General features: G+C 36.1%; 1 protein-coding gene across 2 annotated transcripts in view; it reads left to right on the top strand.

Moving 5' to 3' along the window:
- The window catches only part of COL24A1 (collagen type XXIV alpha 1 chain), a 339,546-nt gene that overhangs the window by 302,522 nt on the left and 21,692 nt on the right, over positions 1–15,332 (top strand). For both annotated transcript variants that reach the window (XM_058658790.1, XM_058658792.1), the window contains 3 exons: positions 354–416; positions 3,145–3,198; positions 6,262–6,297. In XM_058658790.1, the coding sequence (XP_058514773.1) occupies positions 354–416; positions 3,145–3,198; positions 6,262–6,297 (153 nt within the window). The remainder of the gene's footprint in view (positions 1–353; positions 417–3,144; positions 3,199–6,261; positions 6,298–15,332) is intronic.

The following is a 15,332-nucleotide window of genomic DNA, read 5'->3' as shown; positions in this document are numbered from 1 at the left end:
AAATGTTTGAAGTCCATACACGTAAGGGTTTTTCAAAAGTTCTTCTAATATGTGTGTTGGGGGGTGGATTTTATCTTTTAGTTCTGTTTTTCCACAAACATTTTGAGGTCTCTTCATAAACATAAGTTTTGGAATTGTTAATTTTAAAGTTCATGTAACTATATATTTTCTATCAGTTTCATTGCATGATTCTTTTATCCTCTCATTCTTTTTTCCATGTATTTATTGTGAAACACAACAAAATTGAGACTTTTACACTTTTACCAATTATCTAGATTTTTTAAAGATCCAGTTCTTGATAAATCAATGAGATTTGCAATTAAATGTCCTGACCTTTTCTATTGTACATTCAGGGTCCGGAGGGGGATGCTGGCAGTGTTGGAGTGTCGGGTCCTAAAGGGCCTCCTGGACAGAGAGTAAGTGTGAAGTCATCCTGCCTACCTTGAAATCATACTGCTTTGCTTATTGTTGGACTTAAGAGTCTCTAAAATTAGTATCCTCAAAATTACTAACTTCATAAACCACCTTTAAGGTATAAACTCCTAAGAACACTTGTAGACTTCAGTCCTTTTCAGTTCATAGATGAGTTCAGGCAAAATACCACCAATATTTTATTTCTTTAAAAAAAAAAAGATGTCACCAGAAGTACAGCAAAGAATGGCAATATATTTATTAACTCACCAGGAAAAGAAATATCAACCGTGTAATGTTGTGTTAATACAAGCACAGACCAGCGACCACCCCGAGGCAGCACCTGGAGGACGCTTACTTGCAACCACAGCTCTGCAGACCACACTTTGACAAATAGTTGTGTTTTCCCAGTTCAAGGGCAGGTGTCCAAAAGAGTGCTGAGGAAGCATTTCTCAAAGAGCTGCAAAATTTAGAGTCTTAAGAATTCCAGTGAGCATTTTAGTGCCTGTACTTACAAAGTGTAGATAATGTAAATCGGATAAATGTTCCACCAACAGTTACTTGGTATAGACTTTCTTTACTGTTTTCTTGTTTTTCACTCTTCATTTTAATGAATTGGTCAATAAAACTGAAAAGAAAAAAATGTTTGAAAACTTTGGAGAGTGCCTGGGCAGAGTAGCACCTCTGTGACGAGCAGGAGAGGCTGAGGTCAGTGTGGGGAGAAAGGAGAGGCAAGGTAAGTAGGAGGAAAGGAATCTTGGAGACCTTTACAGTGAAACCCAGTGTCTTGTACAGAATATTCAATAAAAAGGCAAATTGCTACAGTTCTATGGTCCTTCCATATCTCTTGCAACAATTTCCAATATTACTGAGAAGTGTTCTCATAAGAATTGTTTAAAAACTTTTTAACATTCCTTCAGCTATAAATGTGTTAATTATTTTCATGATTTCCAATGAATCCAGGAAAATTGGTGCTGTCACATAAAGTTCAGTTCTTAATTGTTTATGGATGGGTTGTACGCAGAAAGACTTCTCTAACAAATACTACTTTTAAGTTATTGTTTATATTAAGCTTCCTCACTAATTGAATCTATTCACTCTACTTTTATTAAGTTATGAATTAATTAAGTAGTTTAAGAAGTTGGCTGCCTGCCTAGCACGTGTCCTAAGCAGGGTCTTACTAAGTGATGTGTCTCTATGGGCCAAAACCTGAACCAGAAATTGTACCAGTTCATCAATAGTAAATTTATATCAACTAACTCAGAAATATTAATTTATTAGCACAGATATTGGTTTATTTGCTCAGTAGAGGAGACAAGTGAAATAGCTTAATAGGTTAACTTTTAACGAAAGTTTAAAAAAAGTTTAGAAAAAGTTTTAAAAAGTTTAAAAAAGTGAAAAATCCTATGACAGATATTGTTATACCTACTTCACAGGTAAAGAAATCAAGACCCTAAAATTCAGTTTGCCCCTGATTAACCAAATTATATACCATAGGGCTACTTCCTATTTGCAGTATTAAAATATGGAATAATACTAATTAGCTCCAGCTCTTGACTCCCATCTTCTTGCTAATACAGACATTGCGAGGCAGTGGTGATAACTCAGGAATACAGTTCCTGCCACCCATGGGAGATCTAGATTGAATTCTTGGGCTCTTGGCTTTGATGCAGCCCAGTCTCAGCTGTTGCAGGCATTTGGTAGGTTAATCAGGACATGAGGAGCTAGTTCTCTCTCCCTCTCTTTCTTTCCTTTTTAAATAAATAAGTGATTTTTTAAAAATCTAATTTCTTTGATTATAGATCTTTGAAATTTGAGAACTATGTTTCTAAATTATTATTTAAAAACAATATTTGTACCTAAAAGGTATCCTTTTGAATTTAAGAATATTAGGCAACTTCTCTTGTTCTAGGACAATTTAATATTAAAACTATCAGTTGATATCCTATATGGCAGTACAGTTACCCCAATATTTTCTGTGCTGTCATAATGGTTGAAAAAGAGAAAGTCTGCTATATATTTACATCTGTGTATTCGATGTCAAGTGTGAGCTATAAAAGCTAATGGGCAACTAATGGGAGTTGAGATACAATTCATAGGAAACAAATTGCAAATTTTGTATTCTTTGAGGAAAGGTAGATTCCATGCCCAGTTTGAGAAATAACCGACTTGTTTAAGGTTTTATATATAATCCAGTTGATAGTTTCTAAAGGACTCTTCATGTTTAATTCTTGCAGTGGACCTCAAAAATAAGCATTCCTTTTTTTTTAAGCTGAAGAAACTGAAGTTTATGAAGTTAATCACATATAATACCTTCTGGTTTTTTTTCCCATACTCTATTCCATGCCTCCTGTCACTCAAAATGTACTTCTCAGCATCTAAATAGAAAATTATTCAAAAGTTTGTTCATGATTATATATTTTATGTAGTTTCTCTTGTGATTTGTTGGTATAAATGTATATATATAAACACATCATTGATCACATAAAAATGATAATGCTTATTAGCTTATCAGTACTTAGACCGCTATTGCTTTCCTGCTAAGAAATTATAATACGCAGAGTTGTATCACACTTTTAATGAAGATTACTCTGATTTATGCTAATATGCCAAGATTTTATAACAGAAGCTGTGATTATGCAGATGTGGTGGTTTTATCATTGTAGAGAGAATTGGGGATTTTTCTGACTTATACTGAAAATGAAGCTGACAGCTTTTCTGTTACTCCAACAGGGAAACACTGGCCCCCTTGGCAGAGAAGGCATAATAGGACCAACAGGTAGAACTGTAAGTTTGACACAATGCTTCTTCATGTTCTTAATTTTTTTTCTTAAATTCTATTTCTAGAATAAATAAGGAAACCACCTACTTATTGAAGAAGAAAAATATGGAAATAGACATGCAGTTTCTTTTTGAAGGTGATTTCTGAGAAGTCAGGGATCATATATGCAGTGAGGATGGGATAAATAGAGTGAGTTAGACGCTTAAACCTGGAGTGGAAAAAAACTTACATGGGGATAGGAAAGGCCCTAAAAATGCACCTGTTTTCTCAAGGAGAAGGCATACATAGCAAAGAAAGTGCAGACAGCCAAGATTTGGGTCTTCTGGGAGCACTTACTATGCAAGAAATAGTTGGTAAGGATAGCAGGAAAATCAGGATAGCACAAGGTTAAATGACATTTTCAAGAAAATAAGTCACCTTTGTGAAAGTAAGTTACAGCAAGAGATATAGCACAGGTTGTAACGAACAATAAAGTAGATTAAAATAGTAACTTTCCTCAAACTCTAAAAGTGCTTACAGTAGATGCTATGATTTCTGGTTATTAGATAAAGAAGCACATGAGGTTCATGGAGGTTCACACAGTCATTCAAGGCGACTGAGTTAGTGAGTTACACAGCTGATTCTTCTTACTTTACACCCCTGCCAAGCTATGTCTGGAGGAGAAACTGAGACAGAATCTGCCAGTGCTTGAGACATTTGGCAATGACAAGATTAGGGATTTGCTCATGAGAAAGTCTTTCAGTGCTAAATATTGTGTGCACAGTGTAAAGGATAAAACTGAATCTCAGAAATGAGAGATTTATTCCTGGCACAGAATCAGTATGTCGAGTCATCTGAATGTGTCACAAATAAGTACACAGAGTTTGAAAGTATAAAAATAGTAGGCCTAAAGGACCAGAGGAGAAAGTTTCAGAATGTCTAACCAAAAGAAAAAATGTACCACTCAACATTTCTCTAGATTTTCCCATTTGCTTTTCAGAGCTCTATAAGATTGTAAGTGGGAGAATGCTCATGTTTCAGTGGGTGGTTCTTCAACAAGCTAAGGAACACATACTGTTCTCATTACAGAATGATTGTTCTCCTCTGTCAAAAATGTGAACTATTAATTGGTCAAGGAAAATGTGATACAAAAATGTCTCAATTAAAATATCTTACTGGTTTTGTTTATAGATAGTTCTCAAAGTCCCTTACAATATTTAGCGTGCACATCACATTTTTCTCATTTTCTGTTTTCCATTCAAAGGAGAAAAATTTCTTGTGAAAAAAAAATAGGCATTTGAGAATGACAAAAACATTGTGAAAAAACAGTGGTGGGAAGTGAGGAACTTGTTTTTCCAAATAAGAAGATACTACAAAGACATTGTAGACGGAATTACTTAGTAGTATAAAGAGATATATAAGTAGATCTATGTAACAGAGTAAGATCTGTAATTAGATGTAAGTATTTAATTATAACAAAAATGATAAATCAAGATGATGTGGGCTGTAACAGAAATCCTAAATCAAGCTGGTTTTAACAATAAAGAAATTTATATCACATTACATTAAGTCGAGTGGCTAGGGAAGTCTTCAGATTTTGTTATTTAGTGACTTCATGATGTCTAAGGCCAAGTTTTTAGATGTCTCCCTGCTTTGCTGGTTTCATAGTTACACTTATGACAAGATGACAATTCCTGTGGAGTCACATCCAGACACAGTTATCCAAAGCAAGGGTAGGAATGATCTATAATTCTATCACAGAAAAAATTTTAAAAATTTTCTGAATACTCCCATTGCATTTTTCCAGGGAATGGAGATGTAGTTATTTTGCTATAAAAACATGGAACCCCATTAAAAATAAAACCTTAGATGATGTTTTCAAGTCTAAACAGTATAATCATAGAAGAAATCTTGAAATCTAAAGTAGAGCTTAAGGACTGGGGAGACCTATTCTATGAAATAGGAAACCTGTGATGGAAATTTAGCATATGTGAAGTACTCGTAAGGCACCTGTATCACGTGTCAGAATACCCAGCTTCCACTCCTGGCTCTGGCTCCAGCTCCTGACTCCAACTTCCTGCTAATGCAGACCGGAGGAGACAGCAAGGGGGAATCAAGTAACTGGGTTCCTACTGCCCACATAGGAGACCTGGATTGAATTCCTGGAGCCTGACTATCCCCGGGGCTTATTTCAGCCAACTATGGATATTTGAGTAATGAATCAGCAGATGAAAGAACTTTGTTTCTGTGTCTCTGCTTCTCAAGTAATCATTTTTAAAATAGAAAGATGGAAAATTATAAAAAGAAAACATGTTTAGATTCCTGAATATTTTTAAATTATTTATGGAAATTATTTTATAAAGAAAAGACAATATAGCTTGGAAAAATACTTGCCGTGCTTTTAAGATATAACATGTTAAGATAAAAAGAGCTCCCACAAATCAGTTTTGAAAAGACAGAAATGTCAGTAGAAAAAGAAGAAATCCAAAAGATCAACAATTATATTAAAAGAAGCTCACCTTACTTTATGTCAAAGGAATAAAAATTAATAATGAGACTCTAACCTTTCAGAAGAGAATATGGTATTCTCATTTATTTCTGGTAGAAATCTAAACTATAGTCTTTATGAGATTAATATTGTTAAACCATAAGCATATATGTTCTTTACTTAACTGTGCCACTTTGAGGAATGTTTCCAATAGAAACAAAAAGCACTCAGTACACTAAGGGATTTTTTCAAAGCTTTTTGCACAATACTATTTGTATTGGCAAGCAGACAACCCTGGAATGCTCATCTGTAAGAAAATGACCAAAAAACTGTGATCTATTTCATAGAGTATTATGTGATTATTAAAAATAATCCTATGTAATTTGACTTTCAGATATTTCATGATTGTTAAGTGAAAAGCATGATTCATAGGAAAATATATAAATAATATTTAGCCCAACATTATGAAATGGGACCAATATCCCTTATACCCATGTGAATAAAATTGTCAATAAGGGATTACACATTTCCATGTGCAACCTCAAATGCATTAAATAAGTATCAATAACATGGAACTAAAATCTTCTCTTTTTTCTTTTAGGGACTCAGAGGTGAAAAAGGATTTAGAGGTGAAGCTGTAAGTTTGATTTTTCACCAGGCTGTAAGCGCCATAAAAGCAAGCATGTTGTTAGTTTATTCATACTATATCTCTAATGGCTATGAAATAAAAATGAAATTATAGTTGTCAGGGTTAGAATAAACCTGTGTGTTGTGCTGCAGTACAAATCTGAGAAGCCCTAAATGTGTTTAGAAACTGCCCATGTAATTCTGGGAACAGAATGCTGTGTGGACAGTCCTTGACTTGTGAGGCATCAGGAGAAGAGGTCGTGGGTCTTCCTCACCAGCACCCAAACAAGAGCACTGCCAGGTGGCTTTAGGTGGACACTCACAGTCAACAGAAAAGGTTGCAAAGCAGTAGTAAGTCATTTGTTTTATATTTCAGCCTATAGGAAGCAATAGTCAAAGTACAGGCAAAAGCATCCAGCACAATTCCAGACATTTCCAGGTTGTCAATTCCTAAAGGAGCCACTTTCCCAGCAGATATCTTGCTGAGCTTGTTAAAGCAGCAGCCATAGACAGAGGTCAGGCATGAGATGAAAGAGGTTAAAACTCAATACAGAAAGCTTGTAAAAACAAACCTCACAATAGTCGTAATAAAATTACGTAGTGACCGTTAAAACTTTTTTGCTTCTCATCATAAATTGCAATTATATTATTAATTATTAATTATCTGGAAAGGGAAACATTAACTGATTTCAGATAGCCTACGACTCCCAAAAGGCATCAGAGTAGACACATTCAGTTTATCCCAATGTGGCTGTCACTATTTTCAGTAGATTTACCGTTAACAGGGTGTAAGAATGTATGCATCTACCAAAGCCTTATCCTCCAGAGGAATGGGAATGGGAAAGGAAAAGCAGTGAGGCTTGGAGTTAGCCCATTTTCCACCAGCACTCCTCCTCTGGCTCGGCATGCCTCTCCAGCTGATCCTCTCTAAGCACTCTGTCTAGAACATAAGCTTCCAGCAGGATTAGGAAACTTGAAGTACCTACACGATGTCAAAAATGTCATGTGAAAAAAAAAATGAATGTGTCTGACGAACCACAAGCATAGTTGGAGTATGACTATAACCTTAGATTGTACCAGTGGAAATCTAGTATCCAGAATAAAGCAAGTAGTGGCTCAAGGCAGTCCTTCTCCAATAAGAAACAGACACACTAATCATGTTCACAGGAGAGCTCCCAGGTGGTGAGCCATGTTTTGGAAAGACTGGCTGATATACCTGCGATGTTGAGCTCCTGCCAGACACTGCAGCTTGGTCACAACCTTCTGCGTGGTTTCTCTTGCTTGCTCCCTGCTTGGCCTTCGCTCCTGCTTTCTCTACTGCATTCTTTATCTCTCTGATCCCTGCCCATCTTAAGGTGTCAGTGTCGAGATAATTTGCTCAGACTCTGAAGTTTGAATGTTGTGATCTGTTTCATATTCAGAATTTGCTGTCTCTGTTGGTAACACTTATTTCCTTATTTAGGTCAATCTAGAGCCTATTGTTCTTTGAACAACAGAAATTTAAGTTAAATGTTCTTTGTAAGCATTTATACTATTTTTTTTAAAAAATAGTGATCTTATGAAGTGTGCTATCTGTAAACTAAATTTATATTTTTTCACTATGTGATATTAAAACAAATGAAATAACAATGTTCTTTATTCCCCTGTATAATTAATCCATCATGTTTTCAAGATTTTAGCGATTAATTCTCTTTTAGATATTTGGAGTGGGGAGTGAAAACTTCAAGGTTGTATTTTAATTTCTGGCACATTAACTCAATGTCCCATTTATAATAAAATATATTCTCATCAACTTCAGATGGGAAATAAGATTGTATGTTGGTGACTAAATTTTGGCAAATTGGCTATTCCCTGTTTCTTTGATTTTAAGAAGGCTATAAGTATTATGTAGCTGATCTGCTTTTTGTGTTTGCTATCTTTAAATTGTTTTTGAACTAGGAAAATAGGATTCAGGAGGTACCAGGACTAGAGAAGTCTATGAATTGTTCATGATATGTAGTACCTACAATTTTCTTTATCCCTCTTTTTCTGATTTTTTTGATTACTTGCTTTTGGGGCTATATTAAGCATGTACAAGTATTTTGGAACAACTCTGTATGTTACATAATGCTGCTTAAGCAGGAGAGAATTCCAAAGGAGATCCCATTGTGCTAATATTTTGATTTATTTTTCTAAAATATTTGTCACAAATTCTACATGTTAGATTTTATGCCTAACTGAATTTTAATTGTATGCTCTTAAATGTCAATCTTTGCATTCACATCATTATGCACTAGAGTGCCAAGTACTGTAGTTTTTGAAAAAAAGATTTAAGATTTTCTCTGATTAATTCTTTGTAAGTTACCTTGAATAAATGGATTTCCTGATTTTTATTAGTAGATATTGGAAGCAGTCTTAAATGTAATGAATTTTGTAAAGCATATTGAACTCTTCCTGCAGCACACAAGAGAAGTCAGGTCAGGGGTAGACGCAGAAGTCTTGTCTATTCTTGTATCAGTTTTTTTTTTTTTCAAGATTTTATTGTAATTGGAAAGCCGGATATACAAAGAGGAGGAGAGACAGAGAGGAAGATCCTCCATCCGATGTTTCACTCCCCAAGTGAGCCGCAACGGGCCAGTACACGCCGATCCGATGCCGGGACCAGGAACCTCTTCCGGGTCTCCCACGCAAGTGCAGGGTCCCAAAGCTCTGGGCAGTCCTCGACTGCTTTCCCAGGCCACAAGCAGGGAGCTGGATGGGAAGTGGAGCTGCCGGGACTAGAACCGGCGCCCATATGGGATCCTGGGGCGTTCAAGGCGAGGACTTTAGCCGCTAGGCCACGCCACCGGGCCCTTGTATCAGTTTTTAAAGTGGAGGAAAAATTTGAAATTATTTTATAGCTTTTCTCACTTTCTTCTCAAACTTCTAGTTTTTTATTGTAACCTTTTTTTTGAGAAAAAATTACTGTTAGATCAAGCATGATATCAATATCTGTGTTATTTATCACAGAGAAACAAATAAGTTGCATTTGTGTGGTCTTAAATTTCATATTAAAAAAAAGGTTAAATGAAATGTACCATTATGGAAAATTGTTAGCCTAGTGTTTGGTTTTGAAAGTTCAATTCTAGATTCTATTACATTGGATATTCTTAAGCAAATAATTCTTTCATTGTTTATTACTGGAAATTTGTAGGAAGTTTGTGTATATTCCAAATAAAGATAATTCCCCTGGGGTGGTGGGAGATCCTGCTGATGGTATGCTCTGTTGCCATCCCTGGACATAACACCTGGTACTCAGGACTCCTCCTTGTACCTAAATCCCACTTTGACTTGATTTACAAACCCCTACATGAATTATCCCACTTGCCTTTCTGTTAGGATGATACGCCCTTTGTTACCTACCTTAATCTTCCTTCTGGTCTTTGAAATATGCTTCCCTTTTAATTAGGAAATAATTCCACCACTTGAAATGACTGGTTTTAACTAAGTAGGTCTCTGCTCAAATACCATCTTAAAGAAGACTTCTGTGATCACCCTGTCCTTATTTCTGGCCCTTCCCTTGCATGGTATCATGTCTGTTTTCTTCATAACGCTTAACACACTTTGTAATTGTTTTCTTTCCCCTCTACCAGAATATAAGCGACGTGAAGGCATAATATGCCAGTGATCAGTGACCAAGACAGAATCTGCCATCTATTAGGCAATATTCCATTAATAAATGGATAAATAAGTAAATAAATACCATCCCCTAAAGTTAAATATTAGGCAAATATTTACAAATGTCACCTGGGATTCCTGAATGAATCTACTTATTAGTATTGTTTTGTGGTTTATCATAGTTCTTTTCATGAATAAAATGCCAATTCCCAATACCCACAGGTGAAAATAATAACAAATGCATTTAGGGCAGGCAATTAATTTAGTTTTTAAAAAGTCAAGTGGCCCAGCGTGATAGCATAGTGGTTAGGGTCCTCGCCTTAAACACACCGGGATCCCATATGGGCGCCAGTTCTAATCCCGGCAGCCCCACTTCCCATCCAGCACCCTGCTTGTGACCTGGGAAAAGCAGTTGAGGATGGCCCAAAGCCTTGGGACCCTGCACCCGTGTGGTAGACCCGGAGGAGGCTCCTGGCTCCTGGCGTAGATTGACTCAGCTCCAGCCATTGCGGTCACTTGGGGAAGTGAATCATCGGACAGAAGATCTTCCTCTCTGTCTCTCCTCCTCTCTGTATATCTGCCATTCCAGTAAAATTAAAAAGTCAAGTGGCAAATTCAAATTATTAGGTTTTTTCCTGTTTTACTGCAGAATAACTAGTAATAAATAGTTCTCTTATTGTTTCTTTCAGTTTGATTCCATTATAACTTAGGCAGCTTTATAAAGGCAATCTTTATTCCTAAAAATCATTCTGCAAGTACTTTAATCCAGAAACTGTACCTTTAAGTCTTTTCTCCTTTGTTCACACGGAAAATCTTGGTAATATGCCTGACATTCTCATAGGAGCTTTTTCAGTGCATTCTCCAGGCTTGTTTCCTCTGAAAAGATGACTTAAGTAATTAAATAATTAGAAGACCCAGGATGGATTACCACACTTAAGAATATATTGTCTTCCTGGGAGTCAGCCTCATTAAATGAGGCTCTTGGGCAATGAATTGTGTTAGTTAAGACAAGTTAAACAGGGAAATACACCTCACTTCATTTAGAAAAAGAAGAATTACATCAGTGTGTCAGAATAGTTTCATAGATCTTAGTTTTAAATGAAGCTGGGGTAAGAATTTATAAAATTTTGCTCTTGTTGCCAACTTTTATACCTAGATCAAAGCATGATTTGGTGTTTTAAAATTATACAGATTTTATATATACAGATTATATATATGAAACTGCTTACACAACACAAACGCAAGTATTCCTCTGACATAAATGGGGTTTCTTGGTTTGGAAGCTTCATACCTTTCTATAATTTTCTAGTACTAACCTCAAGTAGGCCCTCTCCACCACCGAGAGCTTTTTCTGTATCGCCAAAAAAAAAAAAGTTAATTTTCTTTTATTCTAAACTTGTTTCTTTACTGCTTGCCTAGGCTAACTTACAGATGAGTCCATAGGAGCAGGCACTTAGTCTAGAGGTCGGTTAAATGTCACTTGGGACACCCACGTCCTACAGTGGAGTGCCTGGCATTAAGTCCATTAAGTCCCAGGTTTACTTCCAATCCCCACTTCCTGCTAATGTACACACGGAGAATGAGCAGTGATGACTCAAATATCTGGGTGTAGCCACTCACATAGCAGTCCCATATTAAGTTCCCAGATTTGGCACCGCGATTGTTCGCATTTGGAGACCAAGCCAGCAAATAAAAAACACTTTCTGTCTCTTTCACACTCTCCCTCTCTCTCTTTAGAATAATAATAATAATAATAATAAAGGTAACAGTTAAGATGCCCACATTCCATGCCACAGTAACTGAGTTCAATACCTAAACTCCAGCTTCCTGTTAATGCAGACACTGGAAGGCAGCAGTGATGACTCAAGTAACTGAGTTGTTGTCACCAACATGGGAGATCTGGATTGAGTTTCTAGCCCCCAGGCTTACTTCGACCCAGTCATGGCCATTTGGAGAATAAAGCCACAGAAAAAGATAACAGCTTTGGCTCTCACTCTCTCTCTTTACTCCCTGTCCCCAAACCCTCTCAAATAAATAACTGACATTAAAGGAGTAGAAAATGATCCCCCAGATCCATGAATATTCTCTAAATACAGCCAGAATTTTGTGGCATCCTAGGAAAATCTCCTAGTGGGACAGAATTTAGAATTCTATCCTCCTCCTTTAAAACTATCCTGTTATTGGAAAATTACCCATCAGAGGTTACATGGGAATTTCCCAATTTCCATGAGACCCAAATACTTGTAGAAATTTTTGGAGTAATGAAAAGAGGAATACCAAGACAATAAAATTTTAACTCATCGCAGAAATATCACATGAAAAAGATTTTGACAAATTGTCATAAATTGAAATGCAAAGCTGAGGGTAATACAAGTAAAAAAAAAGATAGAAAACAGTCTCAGTATGGGTCTGCAGGTTGACTTCCTGATTTTATTCTACATTATTTAATTTTTAAAAATTAAAATATTGAAGAATCATTAATATATCACCAATATTTTGTCTAAGTTAATGTGTTCCCAGTTCTTGATTAGCAAAGTTGTCTTTTTTGCCTCCAATTTGAAAGTGAAGAGGATGGTTTAAATATCATACTTAGAAATTAAGATATGAGAAAATATGTACTATTAACAAATTAAAAATATACAGCAATGCACATACATAACTTTTTCAAATTCATATAATTTATTACTAAAATGAAAAACTTAAAATTCAGGTACACATTTCTATTTGCATCCATACAATCTTCCAAAATGAAATTCCCACCTGTATACCAATACTTCCTTTCTCCAGATATAAAATATGAGGGAGAAAATTAATAAAAATTTTGGGAAAAAAAGCACCATTCCAAAGTGAACTTTGGAGATCATCTTTACCAAATCTGCTATGTTCCATTTGAGATATTTTAAAGTCCCATGCAGTAAGCAACTCATTCATAGACATATAGCAAAGTCTAAAGACGAGTTTCAGAGACAAGACCAGAGCCCAGCTCTCACAATTTTTCTTGAATTCATAGCACTGTTCAGAAAATAAGGATACTACAGATACTATACCCTTCCCCATACCAAGAGTAGCATTATCTGCCCACATGCCAGATAAACTCCTGATTTGAAGTATGCACAATGCATTGTGACTCACTCCATCATAATCATGTTGCTGTTTAATAAATCATGTTTAATACTGCTAAAGGCTCAACTTTCAACCCAGTGGTTCTCAGTCAAGTATCATTTACCCTGTTCATTCCCAAGAGATGTTTAGCCTTCTCTATAGGGATGGGGAACATCCAGCACAAGGACCACATAAGGTCACAAAATCATTTGATCTGGGTCTGCTAAGGCAACAACAGGCAGAACTCACAATTCAGTAAGTTAGTTTCAAGTTGATAATCTTGTATGGCCCATAGAGGATGTATACATATCAAAGAGTCTTGGCAAAGAAAAGGTTCCCCTTCCTAACTTTAAGAGAAAAGAGAGAATTGCTACTGGCACCTAGTGAATGAAGACTAGAAATGCTTCTAAAAATGCTACAACTGAAGCTCCTTGATTTGTAAATGAGAAAAATGAACTGTGCTACTGAGACAGCCTAAACTACAGATCATGAAAGTGAACCAAGAGTGTATTTACAGGACCTGGTTCCTTGGTGTTATAAGCTGAACTTTGGCCTATGGCACTGGCATCCTATATGGATACCAGTTTGTGTCCTGAGTGCTCCACTGCAGTCCAGCTCCCTACTTACAACCTGGGAAAGCAGCAGAGGATGGCCCAAGTCCCTGAGCCTCTGCATCCATGTGGGAGACCCAGAGGGGGCTCCTGGCTCCTGGATGGAGATTTGGGAGTAACCAGTAGATGGAAGATCTTTCTCTCTCTCTCTCTCTCTCTCTCTCTCTTTCCCTCTCTCTGACCTCTCTGCTTCTCCTACTTTCTCTCTGCCTCTTTTTCTTTCTGTAACTCTTTCAGGTAGAAAAGAAACATTTAATAAAAGACAGTATTTACATAAATAAGTAGTATAAGGAAATTGCATAAAGGAATGTACAAAAAGGAGAAGACTAACATATTCAGGTTCAAAGATGTGCAGTAGTCAGTATTTTTAAGATTTATTTATTTGAAAGGAAGAATGACAGGAAGAGAGACAAAGAAGCTGGAGGGAGCTCTTCATCCACTAGTTCATGCTGGCAACATTCCATTCTGGACCAGGCTAAAGCCAGGCATTGGGACCTTGTCTGCCACACGGATGAGAGAGACCCAGGCACTTCTGCTGTGTTCCGAAACACATTAGCAGGAAGCTGGAATGGAGGTAGAGTAGTCAAGACTTACATCGGCATTGTGATATGAGATGCTAGAGTCAAGCAACAGCTTCCCCTCTGTGTCACAACATCAGCCTCTATGAGTATTTGCCTTGTTATACTCTGTTACTTCTAAAGAATTATATGTAAATTATAGGATTAATTGGTAAGAGAATCTGTTTTTTAAATGAAGTAGTTTTATTATAGCCAAATAATCATTCACATTAACTTCATGTCCCCCTTTAGAAATTAACATAAACAAACAGTTTTATTATAGAGAAGGTGAATCACTTCTTCCTAATGGAGAAGTTGGAAGAATTAAAGAGAATAAATGTTTCATCATTGGAATCCTATTCTCTTGGCTACTTGCCCTATTCTGTGCAGTTGTTTCATTTAGTTTGCCCTGTCCTGTCCTGTTGGGTTTGAATTATTCTGTTTGGTATTTGTGGTGATCCGAATTATTCTGAGAAACAAGCTGAAATGCATTCAATGAAATTATCAGTCAAAATAGTTTCTTCATTTCATCATTAACTTTTCTTTCAAAGTCAAAGACAAGATATATGTTTTGTCCTAAATCATCAGTGACATATTGCAAATGACAAAAATATGTTCAATGGAGTAAAATGCCATGGCTGTTTATTAGTTGTACAGCATTGATTCAAAACCAGGAAGTTTATACAACCAAATACACTAAGTCTTTGTATGTTTAAAAGACTGCCTCTAATATGACATTTGTGCAACTTACCATTCCACTTCTGAAATACAAATTGTATACATTCTCTTAACATTGTAATTATAAACCATGGAAACTAGGAAGAGTTCAGCAGACTTACTGTGGCCCTTAATGTAGCTCTTTCAGATAAAAAATTAGATAAACCTTTAATAAAAGACAGTATTTACATAAATAAGTAGTATAAGGAAATTGCATAAAGGAGTGTACAAAAAGGAAAAGACTAACATATTCAGGTTCAAAGATGTGCAGTAATCAGTATTAACATTGTAATTATAAACCATGGAAACTAAAAAGAGTCCAGCAGAATCACTGTTGAAATATTCTACCCTTTTTAAGTTACTGTGTGTTGTTTGTTCTGGTTGTCAATATATTTAGGTCAACACCTTTGGTAGTGAAAGAT

Source organism: Ochotona princeps, chromosome 2 (genome assembly GCF_030435755.1).
Source record: "Ochotona princeps isolate mOchPri1 chromosome 2, mOchPri1.hap1, whole genome shotgun sequence".
Classification (NCBI taxonomy): Eukaryota; Metazoa; Chordata; class Mammalia; order Lagomorpha; family Ochotonidae; genus Ochotona; species Ochotona princeps.
This window is presented reverse-complemented; position numbering and strand designations above follow the sequence as displayed.